The 21,181-nt window shown below is 42.2% G+C and overlaps 1 protein-coding gene across 1 annotated transcript in view; it reads right to left on the bottom strand.

Annotated features, from left to right (window-relative positions):
• Positions 1-21,181, bottom strand: part of LOC147732522 (carotenoid-cleaving dioxygenase, mitochondrial-like) — a 481,496-nt gene that overhangs the window by 181,269 nt on the left and 279,046 nt on the right. Inside the window, exons 7-9 of the mRNA XM_086954272.1 lie at positions 17,028-17,188; positions 14,344-14,511; positions 12,197-12,334 (exon numbers count right to left, since the gene is read on the bottom strand). Of these exons, the coding sequence (XP_086810398.1) occupies positions 12,197-12,334; positions 14,344-14,511; positions 17,028-17,188 (467 nt within the window). The remainder of the gene's footprint in view (positions 1-12,196; positions 12,335-14,343; positions 14,512-17,027; positions 17,189-21,181) is intronic.

Genomic DNA, 21,181 nt, shown 5'->3' with positions numbered 1-21,181 from the left:
GCAAGCTTATCACACTCACAAGAAGGACATCACAGGCAGCAGCGGTGCAAGCTTCTCACACTCACAAGAAGGACATCAGTCACAAGAAGGACATCACAGGGAGCAGCGGTGCAAGCTTCTTACACTCACAAGAAGGACATTACAGGCAGCAGTTGTGCAAGCTTCTCACACTCGCAAGAAGGACATCACAGGCAGCAGCGGTGCAAGCTTATCACACTCACAAGAAGGACATCACAGGCAGCAGCGGTGCAAGCTTCTCACACTCACAAGAAGGACATCAGTCACAAGAAGGACATCACAGGGAGCAGCGGTGCAAGCTTCTTACACTCACAAGAAGGACATTACAGGTAGCAGTTGTGCAAGCTTCTCACACTCGCAAGAAGGAGATCATAAGCAGCAGTGGTGCAAGCTCCATTATCTCAAACTCAAACAAACCCGAGCCCTAATGCATTCCTAATGCTTGTTTGTGTTTGTGGTCTGTGTATGTTGGTTCCTGGTGTGTTTGTGGTCTGTATGTGTTGGTCCCTGGTGTGTCTGTGGTCTGTGTGTGTTGGTCCCTGGTGTGTCTGTGGTCTGTGTGTGTGGTCCCTGGTGTGTATGTGGTCTGCGTGTGTTGGTCCCTGGTGTGTTTGTGGTCTTTGTGTGTTTGTGTAACCGAAGTAGCTATAAGTATTGTCACCTATTACCCTGTTACTCGTCTTAATTTCTCAGGTAATGTTCTTCGCTCTATTGTAAAGCGCTTGGGCACCTCTGGGTAATTATGTCTGGGCTGTATAAAAACGCATAAATAAATAGGATGCACCCTGAAAGTTTTCTTTGTAAGTGAGCAGCCCTAGACAAAGCTTTTTTTCAAAACAAATGGCTAATCCTGTGCACCAGACGCCTATACATTCAAAGCCTACTCACTTGATAAGACTGCAGGGGCAGCACCTTTCTACTTTCTTTCCTCAGCAGATAACTTTACATGAAAGTCCACAACAGACGCAGCAAACTGTCACTTGCCAGCCATTCACCGTCCTAGGCGCAAGCAGAGCTGTGGGAGAGCAAAGGTTTGAACGAGACCGCAAGAACGTATTCCCCCCCCCCCGTCCACCCACGTTACTCCAAGGGGCCCAACTGTGTGCTAGCACGCTACAAATACACAGATGGTGCTAGCCTGACCCCTGGCTGCAGAGTGCTTGTTCTGGCGATGTCAGTGTCTCAGCGTGGTTTGTACACGTAGGCTGAAATGAGAGAAAATGCTTTGCCTACGCGCAGAGTACACGCAGCTGTTTGAGCCTAGTGCCACGGTGTGTAGTAGTATTCCTGCAAAGTAAGGTAGAAATCGGCACGTGCGTGATATCCCCCAAAATGTGTCCCGTTCGGTTTTAGCAATGCGCACGCGAGAATTTGACGGGAAGAGAGAGCGCGTCCTCAGAAAAAGGCAGCAGCAGGTGCCGCAGAGCGGGGAACAGACGCTCAGCCCTGGAAAGCGCCAAGTCACCATGACTCAGAATGAAGGATGAGTGGCTCTGGCGTGCATCCCCGCCGCAGCCCATTTCCCGGTTATTTTTAAACCGCCTTTTTAAAGTAACCTTTAGACAAGCGTGTGTGCCGGAGCAGCTCCAAGAGCGCGCGGCGAACGGAGGGACAATCTGAAGGGTGGCGTGGGGGGGGGTCAGGGGGGCGGGAGGGAAGGGGGAACATTGGCTCTAACAAAATACCCAAACCACGTGCGGATTTACTAGCTAATGAGCACGCCGATTTTTGTTCAGCACGCTAGGATTGTCTGAGGATACTCCAATTCAAGGCCAGTTAACACATTGGCATTGAGAGTTCTTCCCACTGCCTGTCTACACCCCTCCACAGACCCACTCCACCCCCTTGAAAGGGGTCTGGATGTCTAGATTTCGCTGGCACTTTTGTAAAAATCCTGCAATTTTTACAAAAGTGCCGATTTCGCTGGCACTTTTGAAAAAATCGTGGCATTTTTACAAAAGTGCCGATTTCGCGGCAAATCGCGAAATCGTGATATCCTGGAGGGTCTGATTAATACTTTCTCCTGGCGCTTTACCTTTTCTTGATGCTTTTCTCCTTAACTTGTTTAAAATCCATGTATGTGGTGACCTTTATTGGATTTTATCGTTTAGACATCATTTTATTTATTAACTGTGTTTCTATTGATATAAACTTGAGTGCCATTTTTAATGTTTTGTGTCTTTGACTTTTTAACTAGTTTGGTAGTTCTAAATTCTTTGCACATTTTCCCTAAATTAAGCATGTCTGCTCTAAGCCACAGCTGCCAGGGGGTGGGCATGGTTTAAATGATTGAAACCTTTGCGTGGACCTAACAGGTTAGTGACCACCCTAAATAATCATTTACTTCTTGCTTGATACAAGTTCGTTCTCAGACTTGAGACATCCTAAATCCTAATTGTGAGGAGTCACATAAGGAATTACATCAAACCTATTAAGGAAGTTGGGCATATACAGCTATTTCACTTATCCTAGGTGGCAAAGCCAGTTGCGTAGGATTGATAACTATTGCTTTTTTTCAGTCCAAAGGTAATTCTGCCTTCTCCAATGAATTATCACACAAATGGGTGATAGCAGGACAAATACGATTTGTTTAAGGATCTGGGGGACACACAGTAAGGATCCTGATAGAATAAAAACTAGGAGTTCCAAAACTGCTGCTTCTTTTGAACTCGAATGGGACAAGAGGTTCGCAGAGGTTAGGCAATCTGTAGGAATCTCATGAATATTTTGGAAGCTGGAATATATTGTCAATTTTATCTTCAAAAGAGGACACCATATTAGCAAAGATAGACTAAGAGAGGGATATTTTCACATGTTCTTGCCTCAGAGTTGTTGATTTGTTTAATATTATTAAAGAACTACAGACTGGGATTTTAAGAGGATAGCTGTTGTTCAATTGTTTACACTTCTTAATCTGACTGAGACACTGCTATTTTATTCTTGATCATTCGTGGCTCTCTCTTTCATCTCTAGTCTTTTAAAGAACCTTTTTTCTGTGTGTAAGCTGCCAGAGAACCATGGAGGACAAGGTGCGCTCCATTTTGACTTTTTATTATTAAGAGCCGCTAATTAATTGACAGTTAACACCATCCATTTATTGAAAATGTCTACCTAATCATTAATGTTATTCGTAATTGGTATGGTTGATTATACGGAGCTGCACTGACATTTGTGGGTAGTTATTTTACAGCATATATGTACTTGAGATGGGCAAGTAGAACTAGACTTACTTTGTCCATTATTTAATCTTACTCTAAAGGGTAATAGCGACATGGTCTGCTCGAATTGGGGAAAAAGGTTGCTTTGCTTGGAGTGAATCATGACTAACAAAATCTGCATCGAGAATGCGTCCTGCCCTATGTGTTGGATTCTTCATTATTTAAGGCCCAAGGCGGACATGTTCAGCAAAGAAGTTAATACATGATATGGAGTCAATTGGCAGCTACAATATACATTACAGATTGCCATTTGACATGTGGCTCTTAGTGATCTATATTTTGAAATAATGTGGTATTTATTGAGCAAGGCGGTACAAAAGGGGGTGGTGATGGACGGAGCATCTGAACCAATCAAACACTCACACCCAGTCAACAGATCAACAGGGTGGCCATGTCTGAACTGGGGTGGCAGAGTGAGCTAAAGAATGGTGATGGATTAAACCCAGATCAGTTGACTGGGGGTGAGTGTTTGATTTGCTCAAACGCTCCGTCCATCATCCCCTTTTGTATCGCTTTGTTCGCCCTAAGTTGGCAGTGTATGCTCAGACGTAAATCCCTTGCTCACTTTGCCACTGGATTCAAGCTAGCCTAGCTGATGACGGCTGAAATGCCAGAAACCGGTCCCCGGATGCGTGTTTCAGGTCCAGGGAAGACATGGCATTGTCAGTTCTGGCTGGACTGTTTCCATGAGGCACAGGGCCAGACTGATTTGCATATGGCCATGTCTGAACTGGGGTGGCGGAGTGAGCTAAAGAATGTTGATGGATTAAACCCAGATCAGTTGACTGGGGGTGAGTGTTTTATTTGCTCAAACGCTCCGTCCATCATCCCCTTTTGTATCGCTTTGTTCACCCTAAGTTGGCAGGGTATGCTCAGACGTGAGTCTGAAATGCCAGAAACCGTTCCCAGGATGCGCGTTTCCGGTCCAGGGAAGACATGGCTTTGGCAGTTCGGGCTGGACTGTTTCCATGAGGCACAGGGTCAGACTGATTTGCATATGGTCATGTCTGAACTGGGGTGGCGGAGTGAGCTAAAGAATGGTGATGGATTAAACCCAGATCAGTTGACTGGGGGTGAGTGTTTGATTTGCTCAAACGCTCCGTCCATCATCCCCTTTTGTGTCTATTGAGCAAGGTCAGTTGCTATTTAATTCATATTTACAGACTTATTTATAATGCCGATCTGGCCATTCGCGGCCGCAAATATTCATTTTGGTATGTATGAATTCCAATTTGCAATTCAGTACCATGTTGTCCAATCGCAATTTGGAATGGAATTACAAATACATACCAATGCGGTATCAGGAAGGGGCGTCCCTTCCTAAAATCAGTGGTGTTTGGGAATGTTTTGTGACCTAAAGGTGGTTGCAAGACATTCACAGTTTACCACCAACTTTAAGTAGGTGGTAACCCATTTGCAAATGGGAAGGTGTCCACAGGGGACCCCTTGCCCTTTGTGAATGTATGCAAAAACTTTTTTAGAACAGGTAGTGACCCCACGGACCACTGCCTACTCTTTAAAAATGGAAAGAATACTTTGCATTAATTTTTTTTAAACACTTCCCATTTTCCTTTAAGGAAAACAGGTTGCATTAACAAAATAAAATACTGCTTTATTTAAAAGCAATCACCAACATGGTGGTCTGCTGACCCCAGCAGGCCACCATCCCTGGGATTATAGCATTTCCTAATGGGTCGCATATTGCCAGCTACCTCAGGAATATTAACAAGGTAGGTCGATTTGGGACTCATTAGGAAATGCTAAATGAAACTCATGGAGTTTCATACATTCAAATAGCAATTACCTATTTGTGAATTGCAGAAAATCGCAATTAGGTAATAGCTATGTCCAATACTGATACATACGGTCCTTGGATCGTAATTACAGATTTAGTGGGTAGAATATTAGTGTAGTTAGTTGTCGTCATAATACACAAGTGGCTGATGATAATGTTTAGTTTAGGTTGTTGTTGTTTTCACAACCACATGTAGAAAACAAGTGAATTTCAACGCACCTACACAAAAAGCGTTCTTGCAAATGAGCAGGGAACTAAGACGCCATTGTACTAAAGCATTTTACAATCGCAAGCCCTGTGATTTGCAATTCCAAAGGATGTGCAACAGCAAAATCATATTTTAATATTTAGTAAACATTTTTATGATACAGAAAAGACTTTACAAATCAAAAATGTGCTTTGCGATTCATTTTAAATCTCAATTTGGAAGGGGCATGAAAGGGTTGTACCATCCTAACTGCGATTCTGCACAAGATATATCAACAGTTTGATACTGCATTTGTGGTTGCAAACCACCGAATTGTTACACACTTCTTAAAGAAGGTGGTGATTGGAAATTATGCTGGATTTTTTGTGATGCAATGTATTAGTATATAGGTTGCACCACAAAATGGGAGACTGGTTGCACAAAGTGAGTAAGCAACTAGCAATCACTTTTTGTGACTAAATGTTAGTAAACCTGGCCCTAAGAACATACACATTTGATCTTCGCTCACTAATACCAAAGCATTCCAGAACCTTGTTGCACACTCTGGTGCAGGTTTCAACCAAGTTCATATTTTGTAACTGAGTTCAACATCAAGTTGAATTTTCTGGGCAAACTGAAGTTCATATTCAATGAATGTAGTGTGTGGCACAATTGTACCAAGGGGTTCAAAGCAACTTGGATCTAAGGTAATAAAAGCTGAAATAGTTATCATTCATCCATACTCACTTCAATTAGCAAGCATGGTGTGGCCCAATTTTAAAGTTATTGAGCTTGGAAAAAAGAAATATAACAAGGTGTGTAAATTTGGGAAAATCATCTCATCCTGCAGTAATGCAGCACTTTCATCTCTACAATTTGAGAGTTCCTCCAAATCAGTCGAAACGATAATACAAACGTGCATAGTAATTTACCAGTTTGGTAAATATGTGTAGAAAACAAAATAGGCAAACCATTTTGTTATATTACCCAGACTCAACTTTCAATAAAGTTCAGAAAGACCATTCTAACGGTCACAAATATCTAATTAAACTATGCGTAAAATAGCAAAATTCAAACTTAGAAACTGGAGTTGGAGCAAAGGGCCTAGCACACCCTGACTACAACTCCCAGAGAGAGGTTTAGTAGGTATCACTTAGTGTAGTAGTGTAGGTGGGTGCACACAACACACCTCACTAGATCATGTCTCTGAGAGCAGAACCAAGTGGATCTCTCCCAGTGGAGGTAGATCCTTTAAGGATACCTTCCAGATATGATACCCTAACTTTCCATGATTTAAGGCACTTGTGCACATCTAGAAAGTTAAAACAGGGTTCCAACCCTACCCTCAGACACCTTATTGAGCTCATGGAAGAATATGATGCTCTAAAGGCCTCTAGCACAGGTCTGTCAGTTAATGCCAATGAGGGACAACCCTCAACAGAGGGTTACCCTGATACTAATCTTATTGATGAAGCTGAAGTAGAAGAGGAGGACTCTGAGGAGGATGCTGATAGCCAGGCAAAGTAGGAGTACTTACCCAGGCTAACCTAAGTCTACATGGGGCTGGAGGGGGCATAGCCCCATACAGACCCCCAAGCAGGCTTAACACTGAGCCCAGGAGGAGGAGATCCCTATCCAGGTAATCTCACCACTCTGGTGTCTCAGTAGGGTCAGATGTTGTTAGGATAATGTCTTCCCCTGAGAGAAAGGAACATCAGGCCAGAATGAGAGAAGTCAATCTGAGGATTGGGAGGTAAGAACTTGCTATCGCCAAAGAGAGACTTGCTCTTGCAAGAGAGCAAAAGTTAAGTGGATTAGATTCCACTGGTGGCAGCAATATCCCTAAGGATAAAGATATGTCCTATGATACTAGAAACCTAAGCAAGATTGTCCCACCCTACAAAATTGGGGATGGCATCCACAAATGGATAACTGCTTTGGAGAGAGCTTGCAAAGTACAGCAGGTACCCCAAAGTAAGTGGGCAGCAATCTTATGGCTCTCCTTTTCAGAAAAAGGTAGAGACACGCTCCTCACAGTTAGTGATGAGGATGCTAATAACTACACAGTCCTGAAGAGTGCTCTGATTGATGGGTTTGGCTTAACCACTGAGCAATATAGGTTGTTGTTCAGGGATACCCAGAAGACACAGACTCAGGACTGGACTGATTTTGTAGATTGTGCTACTAAGGCTCTGGAGGGCTGGTTATTGGGCAGCAAAGTACATGACTATACAGGATTGTATAAATTGATTATGAGGGAGCAGCTCCTTAGTATTTGTCAAAACCAGCTTATACACCAGCACCTGGTGGACTCTGATCTGACCTCTCCACAAGAATTGGGTAAGTGGGCAGACAAATGGGTCAGAACCAGGATTAGGCCTAAAAATCAGGGTGGTGACCAGAAGAAAGATTCTACCAAGCCTCAAGAGAAAGGTGGGGATAAATCTAAGCACAAATCCACTACAGGGCCCCAAAAATCCTCTGAGGTGGGTGGGTCCCAAAATCCTTCCTCTACCATTAAGAAACCTTATTGCCATGTATGTAAGCAACCTGGCCATTGGAAAACTGACAGCAGTTGCCCAAAAGCCAGCAATAAGGAAAACATTCCTCCAAGTACTACTCCAACGCCTCCTGTTACTACTAGTAGTAATCCCCCAGGTGGTGGGAGTGCCCCCAAGAATTTGGCTGGGTTTACTTGGGGAACTCAGGTGGACTCTGGCCTAACCAGGCCCCCTACCATAGCTACTCGTGTCTGTGAGAATGGCCTGGGGTTTGCCAACTTCACTGCGTGTCCCAAAACTTTGGGCAAGTACAGACAAGAGCCCCTCATCAGTGGTCAGAAAGTTGAAGCCTATAGAGACACAGGGGCTAGCATCACTATGGTGACTGAGAGTCGAGTCCCCTCAGGACAACTTTTACCTGGGTACACATACCAGGTGGTCAATATTGATGGAGTGCAGAAAGATCATCGCATGGCAGTAGTAAATCTCAGCTGGGGAGGTGTCACTGGCTCAAAGAGAGTGGCAGTGTCTACAAACTTGCCTGTAGATTGTCTACTGGGAAATGATCTAGAGATCTCAGCCTGGGCTGAGGTAGAACAAGATTGAAACTCATTCCAAAATGGTAGGTCTTCTTGGAAAGGTTAGTGGGGCTGTGGTAGCCACAGCCCCAGCTCAAGATTTCCTCCCTGAAAAGGTTGGAAGGGCTGTGATGGTCTCAGCCCAATCTCAAGCAGACTCCTTCCCTGAACAGGTTGGCAGGGCTGTGTTGGTAACAGCCCAAACCCAAACCGAGTTCCTTCCTGAAAAGGTTGGTAGGGCTGTGATGATCCCAGCCCAAACTCAAACAGATTCATGTGTTGTAAAGCCTGAAACTATGGATCACTCCACACAAACAGAGAGCACTGGGGAGGAAGAAAAGTCTCCCTGCCACCAGACTTTAGGTAGGGGTCAGCCTCCTCAGGGAACTGATCCTACCCCTTGTGAAGAAACTGCCCCAGAGGTAGCCAGGCCTGGCCTGACGGAGCCTCTGATGTCAGTGGACCCTTCCAAGGTGTGGCCCAGTCTGGAGCAGGTAACCTGCCCCTCTCTACCCTGCCTCAGTCAGCCAAGGGCTGTAGAGGCCAGGGAGACCAGTGGACCCCAAAGGGCCTGTCCACTGGAACCCCCCATCAGCAGATTAGGGGCACCAAAGCTAGCAGCCCTAGCCAGGTGAAAATTCCCCAAACTCCTGAGAGAACTCCCTTATTCTTAGTTAGGAACCTCCCCCAGAAGGACTCTGTTGGGCACAGCCAAACATGGGACATAAGGGCCCCAAACCAGACCTGTCCCTCCAGTAAGCCAACAAAAGGGCCCCAGCCTCCAGCTGTAGGTAGCCAGAGGTTGACCCTGAGAGCACAGTGCAACTCAGTCAGGGAAAGAAAGGCATACATGGTGGAGAGTGATTGGAGGAAGTTGAGCCCTACATTAGTGGAGCCTCACTTCAGTACTCCATCCCCACACCAGCCTCTTACTTTGCCAAAACACCCCACAGGTAGAGATTCCCTATGGTGGAAACCCTCTGATACCCCTAGGGTGAGGGATTGCTTAGTGGACCATGAGACAGGGGATAACCATGCCAGTGCAGGTACCTCCTTATATGGCCACTCAGGTAATATAGGCTTACCTGGTCAAGGATAGCCTTATCCCCTTTTGTTGGGGGGGGGGGGGGGGGTTGTGTAGGAGGATGGATATCTGACTATGGTTACCCCCAACTTTGTGCCTAGTGTTTAGCTGGTTTTCGACTTAGTTGGCCTGGGATCCTGCTAATCAGGGCCCCAGGCTATCTGCTCACTGTAAAATGGACTCCATGTACTTTAGGTACATCTCTAATTGGATGTTGGGTCACCTTTGTGAGCCCCTGTATAGTGTACCATAGGTACCCAGGGCATAGGTGCATCCAAGGCCTACCCGGGGCTGCAGCATATCTTATGCCACCCTTGGCTGGCCATCCAAATTGACACAACTGGCTGATCACTCAGCTGGGGCAAGGTCGTGTAATCACCCTTTGCTTAGGTATAGTATTCCTATACCTACCATTATATATAGACACATATATACCTATAAGTCACTCCTATGGCAGGCCTTAACAATCCTGGAGGCAGAGTGCTCGGTTTTATGTGAGATGGTGCTCCAGCATGAGCTGAGCCTGTCTGCAGCTTTCGGAACCATGTCCTTATAGCTGTTCTATGATATAGCCATACCATATACTCTTAAGTGCATTATAATCCTCGCGGTTATTGCTAACTTTGGTTTGGCTTTATCAAAACATGTTGTGTAAGGTGTCATATGCTTTGGAATACTACCCCCCACCCCCCACCGCCAGTTCTGGCGGGGGGTAGCATTCCACCCTTCTAGAGGGAGAAGACATGTAGTTGTAGCTTTACCCGGTTAAAGTTAAACAGAGCCTCAGCATCACAAAAGGGATGCTGCTGCCACAGACACAAGTCTGACCTCCTGCAGCTGGGAGCCCTTCCAGCAAGGGAGGCCTGGACAATAGGTTTCCTGCCTTGGGAGGTGCTAGCACCTCCCCGGGCAGGGTGGGTTGAAAGGAATGAGACACTGCCTGGGGCACACAAGGTGCTCCAAGGATAGTCCGGTTCAAACCAGTTGCTGGGGCACTCCAGCCCCAGCTCTAGCACGAAACTGGACAAAGGAAAAGGGGTATAACCACCCCCTTCCCTGGTCCAACCCATAGGAGGGACCTAGCAGGTAATCCAGCCCCATTAATTCGTATAAAGCTAGGAGCTGAGTCTAGAGACTTTAGATTATATTGAACTGAAACTCTGAAATGAAACTCTGGACCTTTGACATTCTACTGCAACTAGAAGACTGAAGAATATCCCTTGTGGTCAAGGAGTGACCACCCTGTGCAAACAGGCACCACCTAGCGAATTGCCGTTTTGCTTTGTCAAAGCTCCCGAAGGATCCCGACGACCCTGCTTCACAGGACTGGACTTCCAGACTTCTCCGACCCCGACCCATACCTCCAACAAAGCTGAGACCCATGGCGGACACGAGAGACATGGGACTGGACACCTGGCTATTTTGCTCTTTGCTAAACTGTGCAGCTTCTGAGGCGTCTTCGAAGTTGTGCATTGGGACCTGAGAAGCCCCAACACCGAGTCATAAGTGCACCGAAGCTCAGCCTTCCACACTCCACGAGTGCCGCGTGGGGCCTGCTCTTGCATTTCCTCTCAACGCGTCTTTGCGGCTGCTAGCCCGCTGGCTAGTGGCCATCTTGAAGACTCCATTTTAAAACAACGCTGCTTGCCTGGGTGCTCTGGGCTTGCTCCTGCTTTTCTGCAAAAGGGAAGCCCCTCATACCTTGCTGGTCTGAACAGAAGGCGATCTTCACATCCTGTGTGGGTTGCCTTTGCCAAGGCTTGTTGACTCCAATCCGGAAGCCGACACCGCCAACAGCGAGATCCTTTGTGGGACAGTCCGTATCCAGCTCCTGGTTGTCGTCGACACCTCCTGGTCCACGTGGCTGCAGAGACAAGCTTCACAACATCACCTGATTGCATCTCGACATCGCCTGGTTCCTTCCTGGTTCCTTCCTGGTCACTGGATAGTGACCCAGACTCTGTCCCCTCTGCTTTCAGGTTCTTTACTTCCTCGATCCATCCTTGGATCCACCCGGACATCTTCCTCCTGGTCGCCTGCAGCATCTTCTTGCAGCTCTTCACAGGATTCCACGACGAAACCCGACACGACTTGACACCTAGGCACTCGTCTTCCCTGGGTGAGGTAACTTGAGTACTCCGGTGCTCCCGTGGGTAATAACTATCCAATTGTCCTACTTTAACTGGGTTTTCCCGTAACCCACCCGGAAGGTCCGAAATCAACTAGTTTCTAAACTTTACGTTCCCATTGTAAGTCTATGAGAACCCGCGTGTGTGTTTAGACACTGCACACACACCCTGTGGGACTCCTGCTTCCTAACCTTCGGTTACTCTGTGTAGCCCACCGATTTCCAAGACCCTAGGCCTGTTCACCTGTCCTGCAGTGGTTCTTATACCACTTCTTTAGTATATGGTTTACGAGGCCCCTAGGGCAGAATTGTATTTGTGCAACTTAACGTATGCTTATTAAGTCACTTGTGCTGTATCTCGAACTCTGACCTCATAAAGAGTGCAAAGGGGTTGTGTTAGAAATAAACACATGTATATTGTATATATACCTTGTGTGGTGTCCTTTCATCTGGTATTCAAGGGGTTATTATTGGTAAAACAATTGGCTTCACATGCTCTCTGAAGTGTTGGCCTAAGACTGCTTTGTCCATGCTACCACTAGGATAGCTGGTCTATAAGGTTGACTTTACAACCATCACCATAAGGTTTGTTTGGACTGTTGCAAGGTGCTCACTAGAATAGTAAACATCATATACCAGGCCAACTTCTCACAGTATTCATTAGAGCAGCAAGGTGATAGTTCTTACCTTGCCATCAGTTGTTTTCACAGCAGTTGCAGAGGTGTAAGGCAAGTTGTTGAGATCTTTCTCAACAGAAGTCTTTGAATCAATGGCCATGGGCAAAATAAATCTACGAGGATAATATTTTGGCATCATGTGGTACATCTGCAACAAAATGCACCTAATAAATGGTTGCACCAACCGCATGTACGCAACTAATTTCACATGTAATACATATGTACATAAAACATTAGCGCTTCCAGTGAACATGTTGTATGTTAAAGTTACATATTCCGAAGACATTCTGATCAACCTAATTGGAGGACCCCTGGCCCAAAGGATTGTAACCTATGTGAAGCATCAGTTCAGGACTTTATACACCTGATATGCATTTGCCCGGAATTTACTTAGGAGGAAGTTCAATGAAAGAGGCATCCGCACCTGCCGATTAGCAATACTAAAAACTCTGGACTCAGAGGACCCACAATTAATTTGTCAATTAATTACATTGTTAACCTATTTTGAGAATTTATTGAAAGAATAATATAGGTCATAATAATAATTCAGCAATTCATGCTTGTTTTAAAAAAGGTACATATTATGTAAACTGAATTCAAATTTTAAATGTGGTATTAACTGTTAATATCTATCATAGTACGTGAAGGAAATACATTTTATGCTTTGGAATATTGTAATGGTTTTAATTAACTATACAATAAAGAATTTTTCACTTCACTTCACATTCTTTAAAACGACTTCAGCTATGAGGGTGCGAAAATGAAACATTTTTATATAGAAAAAATATATGTACTTACACAAACTTTTTTATTATGATAGGTCTTGAACTCACATGTGATGTTAAATATGACCTCACAAATGCAGTAACTCTTGATGCTACAGAACATTACATTTCAACACATAGTAAGCATGGAATGTTGATGGATTGCTTTTACATGTAAGACATCTTATTGGTCACTCAAAAACATTCAAGTGGGCCAAGAGTCTATATTAGTGAGCTGAAGGTATTTGGCCAGTTCATAAAGGAGTAAAGTGGGAATTAGATGTGGAGTAAAACATTATACTGACAGAGAAGTGATCAGAAAATATGTGCTGAGAATTTGACAATGAATGCAGATGACAGTATGGCATGCAGTCATCCAGAAATGAAGGCCCCAATGCAGAATGTGTACACTTAACTTGGCTGAAATGGGTCAGTTGAAATAATTGTGGAATAATTGCTAGTTAATTCAGCATCTCCCTTTCAATTTGTAAAAGTAACCAGAGACATTCTTGTAAACTTAAGAATTTGTGTGGTATTAGTGTGGAATGACTGCCACACCTCTATTTAATTTTTTTTTATAATGATGGAGAGTGGATCAAATAGCCTGGTTGTCAGACTCTGCAGCATAACTGGCAATTCCAAAGGTAAGATTAACGGTCCATAAGACTGAGCTTGGGATTTGCCCACTCAGAATCTGAGTATCCAAGTATATAGTAGGGAGATGTTCTGAATATGCAGTTGGCTAGAGACTGCTCCAGTGACAAAGGAGAAGAATTAGGTGAGGAGCTATGCACTGAATGTGGAGAACAGGCTAACATAACATAAATATTTGTAAAGCACACGTTCACCCCCGAAGGGGCATCTCGTCAGTGAATAACAGATGTTTATTGTTACCCAACTCAATGGTACTCATTTTATTGACCTTAGAAAGGATGAGTGGACCCGCCAGATTTGAACCTGTGACCGTGAGTTTGTACACAGGACCCTGAAGTGAATGCATTAGTCCACTGAGCCACCAGAACTGGCGTAAGCAGAGCTCTGTAGATTTACTTGCCAAGTATATTACAGATTGGTGTATCGGTGCCTCTCTACAGTGTATATGTTTTCTTGTTTGTACATTTTTATCCCCTTTCTAAATTGTTGAAATGTTATCGTGTTGTGTTTTTCACTTCAATATTGTTTTGAAGTGCTTGAACATAAGATATATTTCTCTGGGGAAATGTTTGCTGGTTGTGCAATAGCTATTCGGGTCTAAGCAGAGATTCTCCTTGTACTGCGTTCTTAGGTAATCAGATTGTGTTTAATAAATTGGTAGTGGTACCCCTTCCCATACTGATAGTCCAATTAATGACACAAGACATTTCATGTTTAGAAAATGAAAGAAAGGATTTACCTTCTCTAAATCTGTGCCCTCTTTTCGCAAATTCTGCAATTGGTAGGCTCCATAAGCTCCACCTTCATCTTGGCAACAGATGTCAAGAATTATGCTTCCTTGGTCTTCAAAAGCATTGATTTGATGGAACGAAACAAATGGCTTGCTGTAATACTTCACAGGGTATATCTACATGTGTGTAAAAAAAATATTTTTGTTTTCCAAAACAAAAACAAAAAACACAAACGTTATGACAAAAATGTATATTCCAAAATTTTACAAGATAAGATCATGGCATCCTAATGTCCTTGTTTCTCTGAAAGTCACTTTATAGACTATGTAGCCCAATTCAACACGTCCTTAGATTTAAATGGTAAACGGTGTAAGAGAGAAGAGTTATTCCATGGACCAAATCATCGAAACATAAAACATTACACACACATAGGTAACAAATGTTACCAGGCCAAGGAGCCATCCGACTTAATATGGGAACTTTGACATCTTCAAGTAACTGCATTGTGGCTCCTCATCTGAGCTGCAAAGATGACTAATGTTGTAATGATTAGAAAACACAAAATTCATAAGATCATTTTGTCTCAAAGACATTCTACTATGTAAAATAAAAGTACAATATGTATTTCAACAAAATCAAGTGCATGGGTTAGGGCCTTCTGTATTTCTACCTTTATATACACAGTTCTTGAATTTGAGAGTCAATTTTTTGGCTGAAATAAGTGGGTGGAATGTCAACAAGTCTTTGGTCCAACAACATTCTACATGATGAGCAGAGATTATTGTATTTGGAGATGGACTACTGCCAGAAAGATGAACCTCACATCCACTTATTGATCTACTCATTCCTTATTATTCCTAGGATCTGCTATATCTGTGTTTTCCTCACCTATGAGCTGCTCTGTGGAATTTTGAATAATGCAAAACTGAGGTGTGTTCTTTGACTTGGTTTCCACAGTATCAGCTTTAAGACCATCTGCCTCTGGGCATCTTTGATTTCTTACTTTTACTACTTTAGGGTTAGTGCTGAATACCAGGTGGTAGGGCTTCACAGAGTCCTGGTAATTCAGTGTACGCAAATAGGAATCCTTACATCATTAAGGTACATCAGAGGTGAGAGCAATTCTCCAGAAAAAGTGCTATCTTTTTTTGGCACAGACATTATATGAGAAAGGATACTAACCTATCTACCTCAGAAAGATGAACACTAAATGTAAACCTGCCAATAGTTGTTCCACATATCACAACCTGAAAATATAGCTCTCCTGAGCTGGAATAGGTTCCAATCCAAGAAACCATAAACTTGCAATCCAGTCCATTGACAAACCATGAATTAAATCCAACCATATAATATACAATTTTTGTAGAAGAAAATAGCAACAAAGCAGGCAGGAATTATAGAGGAAAACAGACATGACTGAAGGGGTCAATCAGAGTTAGTTTGGTGGAGAAATTTACCAGTGACGGAACTACACAAGTTGTACCATCCTTGACCTGGGGTCCTGAATGGCAATGAACCGTGAAGTATAGTGACAGTTTCCAGGTAACTATTTAAATCAGGGCAACTTTCACTCAAATTACCAGCCCTTGACCACCACCATGAAAGGCACGGAAGGAAATCAAACAATGGTTCAGGGCACATGGACATAAATCAAGCGCACCAGGTCCATTTATTGTTTTGTTTTTCAAAAAAAGACCCCTGCATTGGGAGCTTGTTTTTGAAACACAAACAGAAATTAAGTGGTATGTCAAAACAACATAACACCCACACAACATGTCTCTCAGCCTCAGGGCAGTGTCCAGCTCCACTGTAGGCTCAGCTACCCCTACAATGTTAAACATATTTATTTTCTGGGATATTTTAGTGCTACTAGGGGGTATTGCATTGTACTCCTGTTCTGGATTTAATCCGGGGCTTTAATAATTTCCGTAATAGTCAGTTAATGCACATTTAATTTAGTATGCATTTTCTATTTGTATTGTCCTGTTGCGGTATCCCTTTAAGCGTAGATTGTTGGTCAGTTAATAATTTACAAATAATAAAATGAACCAAACTAATCTTGAAGTGATATTTCATCACTCATCCAACAGAGATTGTTAAAAAGAACATTCCAAAACAATTCCTTTAGCAGGTCTTACTTATAATTCAGATCTGAAAAAAAGACACATTTCTCATATAAAGATCGCATTATGCTTTATCAATGCATTCAAATACATCACACTATTTAAATTATTATATGAAGATGGGGAGTATGGGACCCACAGACAATATGAGAAGATTACATCTATTTTTTCTTAAACAATTTAAATGAGGACCTAATACAGTTGATGTTATCAAGAGAGGGCACAGCATGCTTTGTCGGTTACCAAAGGAGCGTAGAATGAATGGAAATACTTTGATCGCTTTCCTATCTGTGCAAATCAAAATATTTGTCCTACATCATTTTGTTCTCTATTGTTTGATCTATTTTTCTCTGTTACAGACTGCTTGACACACTCTTTAAAGGAGTTTTAAAATAAAGGAGGTCTGTATGAACAAATGAACACGTACGTTATTTCCCCCTTTGTTAATAAAAAACAAAAAAATGTTGAATCCTGTCAAGGTACACACTTTAAAAGGTCAGATATTACAAAACATTCCTTTAAAAAATTACCCATAGAAGCAAAAGTATAGGATGCTGCATCAATCATACCTCTCCAGTATGTTTATTTACAATGTGGAAAACTGTATTTTCTTCTGGTGTCCACTTGATGGCCCCAGAAAACCCCTTTCCTCTGAGTTGCGCAGTAATGAGTCTCATCAAATCAATCTTCAGTGGTTGCTCAATGAACACAACATAGTTCTCTGTCATTCCTGAAAGAGATAAAGGGAGAATAAATATCCAATGTTATTTATTTTTTAAATAATTACTTTTTTTGATTTCCAAAGGAGCCTTTGTGTATACCTCACTGAGCAAAGTAGTTCTCTAGCAATACTATTTTTTCTGTTGTGACATTACCTTGTATGTGATATGCAGTATATCCTGTTTACTCATCAAAAATCCCACTTCCCTGTATGCTGACCCACATGCTTTGTCTCTGGGCATTTTCTTACTCACATGTATCATCTGGTTTAATCTGAATACATATATCCATTTCTCTCAGTCAAAGTGTTTTACTTGAGGAGACGAATGCCTCCTCCAAATTGATCTCATACTACCTGCTTTGGTGCATCGAAGGCTCTGTGGCTCCTTCTAAGCAGTGTCAGTTTAGGCCCTTTCCCTACCTCCCACTTCAATGCCTAATTTTGGTTCAATAGCACTTAGGATCTGCAGCTCAATATGAAGCATATGAACACTGAGACATCCTGTGTTTTCTACAGCTCGTGCTGAAAAACCTAACTCTCATATAATAAATTCTGTGCAAGCCTTTTTAACTGCACATGCCCTACTTTGGTGTTAATCCCCTCTTCAAGATGTAATATAAATACATTAAAGTAGGGAGTAGGGTTTCTAAGAACCTATAGATTGAGACATCAGTGGTTTTGACAAAAAGATATGATGGCACCCACTTGATGGTTTAATTATTAGTCCATTATATTTTAATCTCAATTTCTGGAATTTCATCTTAGTCCTTTCAAAGCATAGCCAAGAAAATCAAGATAATTGGGTGTGGGAAACAAGCAAGCATCACTTTACAGAGAATGCACACTTTTTGCGGTTGAGCAGGACTGAGTACCGCCACTCGCCTTCTGGTCCTCATTTTTATCTCCATCCTGAAAGTACAGGAACTGGAGATGTATATATTTCCTGGGATCCTCGGTCGACCTAATGACAAGACAATAACCTTCACAAAGTCGTATTAGTAATACTATCAGTTAGAAGTTTGAAAATGATACTCCAGTGTCCCATTTTCAGAAATGTTAAAAGGTTACCACATCACACTAAACAGGAGACAAATCTGACAAACTACTGGTAAGGCTACATGTTAGGGTTACCATAAAACTAGACATCTCCTTAACATACTTGTGAAAAAGCTAAAACAGAACAACAAAACCAATAAATAGTTTGCTCAAACTGTGCTACCAAAAATATAATCCAGATAAATGTTAGCAGCAATGGTATGAATCCAACTCTCTAAATTATAAATGTGCATCCCAGGAATAAATCAGCAAATCTAAAAAAGTACAGGAAAAAAGGAGAAGAGAAAACACTGAGAGCATATACAAACACAACAACAGTTTTTCATTTTATTACTAACTCTATAGTTCATTTGTAATGCAAGACAAACACATTCCTGTCTCAAACCAGACCCCTTAGCACTTACATACAAAAAACAATTTATACAGACAAACAATGTACAAAAACTTCAGATAAGTTAAAAAAGGGAGAACCTACATTGTGTAGGCAAGGAAAACAGGCACAAACCTTTAATTCCTTTTGGGAGAAAGCCCAATTAATTGCATATCACACTTCATCAGCCCATCTATGGTGCTATATCTTAACGTTGTTGTCCCCTTTATTAGTTTCTATAGACCACCAGGAATAAGTGAGAGTTACAAATTATTCAACCAAGGAAATAGTAAAAAACTAAAAAATATTATTTTCACAAAATATTTGTGTTCTCTGGTACAATCACCTATTGCTTATTACATAAAATATTCTCAGTTTCAATATTGTATTTACTTTATATTTGAGGTAAAGGTAAACTGCATTACTGCATGTCAGTATTATCCTAGGTGCTCCTATATGTAAGTTGTGACTTGTCAATTCGACTATAAGGATCAATTGTTCTCCACAGTAACCTAACAAAATTATTTTATCTTTTACAAACTCGGACAATTTATTTCTCCAAACTAAATATTATACATAACATAAGACTTACAGCTAATCAACCTAAATTTTGAAATTAACATCTGCCAATATTCAACATTAACTAAATTCACTTACGTTAATCAAACATTCAAATTATAAAAAGCATTATACCTCATTCAATTTCTGTTCAAAAACCCCTATAATTGTCATGAAAAATGCACATCATGACAATATTGTGCGTAATCATTTAATAACCACAGCCTGTTTAATGGGCCAATAGATGGCCTATAAGGGAAAAGCCCTTGTTATTGATATGGACGATACTCAAATACAGAAGCTAACATTTAAGGCAATAATTAAAAAATTCTGCATTAGGTGACAAAGAAACATAATTCATAGAAACAAGCAGACATATATCCTTTCAGGATAAGCCATTTTAGGCCTGTCTATGCAGCAAGAATTCGTCCATTTACATCTTACACAAGACGTACCTGTTATTACACTAGAGAATCCACACATCCTTAAACAAACAGTCTGCTCTGTTTTCTACCACTAGCAAGAATTCCAAGAAGCCATCAATAAATATTCAGTCTGAAACAAATGCAGCTAGTATTTTATATAAAACAGATATAGCGAAACGGGGGACTATATATCCCATCACAATCAATCATTGGACAATTTAAAGAGCTGAATATTCAGACATTCAGGGCACACACAGGGAGTACTGCTATTCCACTTGAAAATCCGAACATCTTCAAACAAACAGGGTGACCTGTTCTTGGAGGTCACACACAATCCACATAACATCAATAAGTATTCAATCTAAAACAAAGAAAGGGAGATCATAATTCATATAGTTTACCAGTTCACAACATCCTAAATCTAATGAAGCTGCATAGGAACTAATATTTAAAACTTATAAAATACTTGCTTGCAATTAATGTACGGAAAGGACAAGTCTATTGCTTTTAACCCCTGTCATCTGATCTCTGGGAGATTCCCACATGTAGTGGCTCCATATCTATAAACAATCAAAAAAGGACAACGAAGAAAACCACAAAGGGCCTCAATATGATGTTGACCGGAAAGCCATCTGAGAGCTCGTCGGAGGCTTTTCCCCGGCATCAGAGGTTTCCATCTGACCGCCATATTACGATACTGGCATTTGGAGGGTAATCTAAGGGGGAATTACGCTCTTCTTCCCTGGGCTCACGGAGCCCATCAAGGTGGCAGTCTGAAAAGTAATCCCCAAATGGTAGCGGAGCCAGCCTCGACTCCACCATCGAGATTGCAATGTTGCTTTCCGCCTGCCTTTTCATGGTGGTCCGACCTCCATAAAAAGGCAAGTAGAAAGTGACTTTCCCCTGGCCTTCGCTTTCCAAACATCCATGCACTGTGTGGCAGGCATCACATGCTGCCTTGCACAAGGAGCATGGATGTTTGAAAACATCAATTTTTCTATTGCAGCTTGTACTTTGACCCTTTTCCGGCCACCGCACAAGCTGCAATGGAAAATTGATGTTTCCGGCTGCCGATAGGGTGGTTGCATCCTAATTCGGCAGGTGGAACTGCGGACTAATAGTCGGGCGGATTCGATCCCGCTAGGGTGTCCGACCAACATCGTAATAGGCCCCAAAGTGTCTATCAAACAAAATCAGGAAGCCCCATCATTAAATCGCCAGATATCATAATCCTCATTTCGAAACATCTGCATACAATAAAACTGCTGGTCCATCCCACGTCGTGACGAATACCAAATCAAGGTTAAAGAGAGCACCCATGCACAAGCAATAATTTAAAAAGGCCTGAGGGGCAAATTACACACAGGAGAGTGCAGTCCCATGATGATGCTTAACTTCACATGGCGTTACCTCGAAATCTAATGCCTATCCAAACAAGCACTGAAACAAATTCCCATTCCTCTAACCAAAACATTTCAGCCATAAACATAGCTGAAAAGCTGCAAAATAAAAAAATACAACTGTAACAACGATGGCTTACACAAAAAGAGTTTACTCACAAATACAACTGGAAATTGCGTTTAACAACTTACA

Source organism: Lissotriton vulgaris, chromosome 2_1 (genome assembly GCF_964263255.1).
Source record: "Lissotriton vulgaris chromosome 2_1, aLisVul1.2, whole genome shotgun sequence".
Classification (NCBI taxonomy): domain Eukaryota; kingdom Metazoa; phylum Chordata; class Amphibia; order Caudata; family Salamandridae; genus Lissotriton; species Lissotriton vulgaris.
Note: the sequence above shows the minus strand (reverse complement) of the source record. Positions and strands in the feature narration are given on the sequence as shown.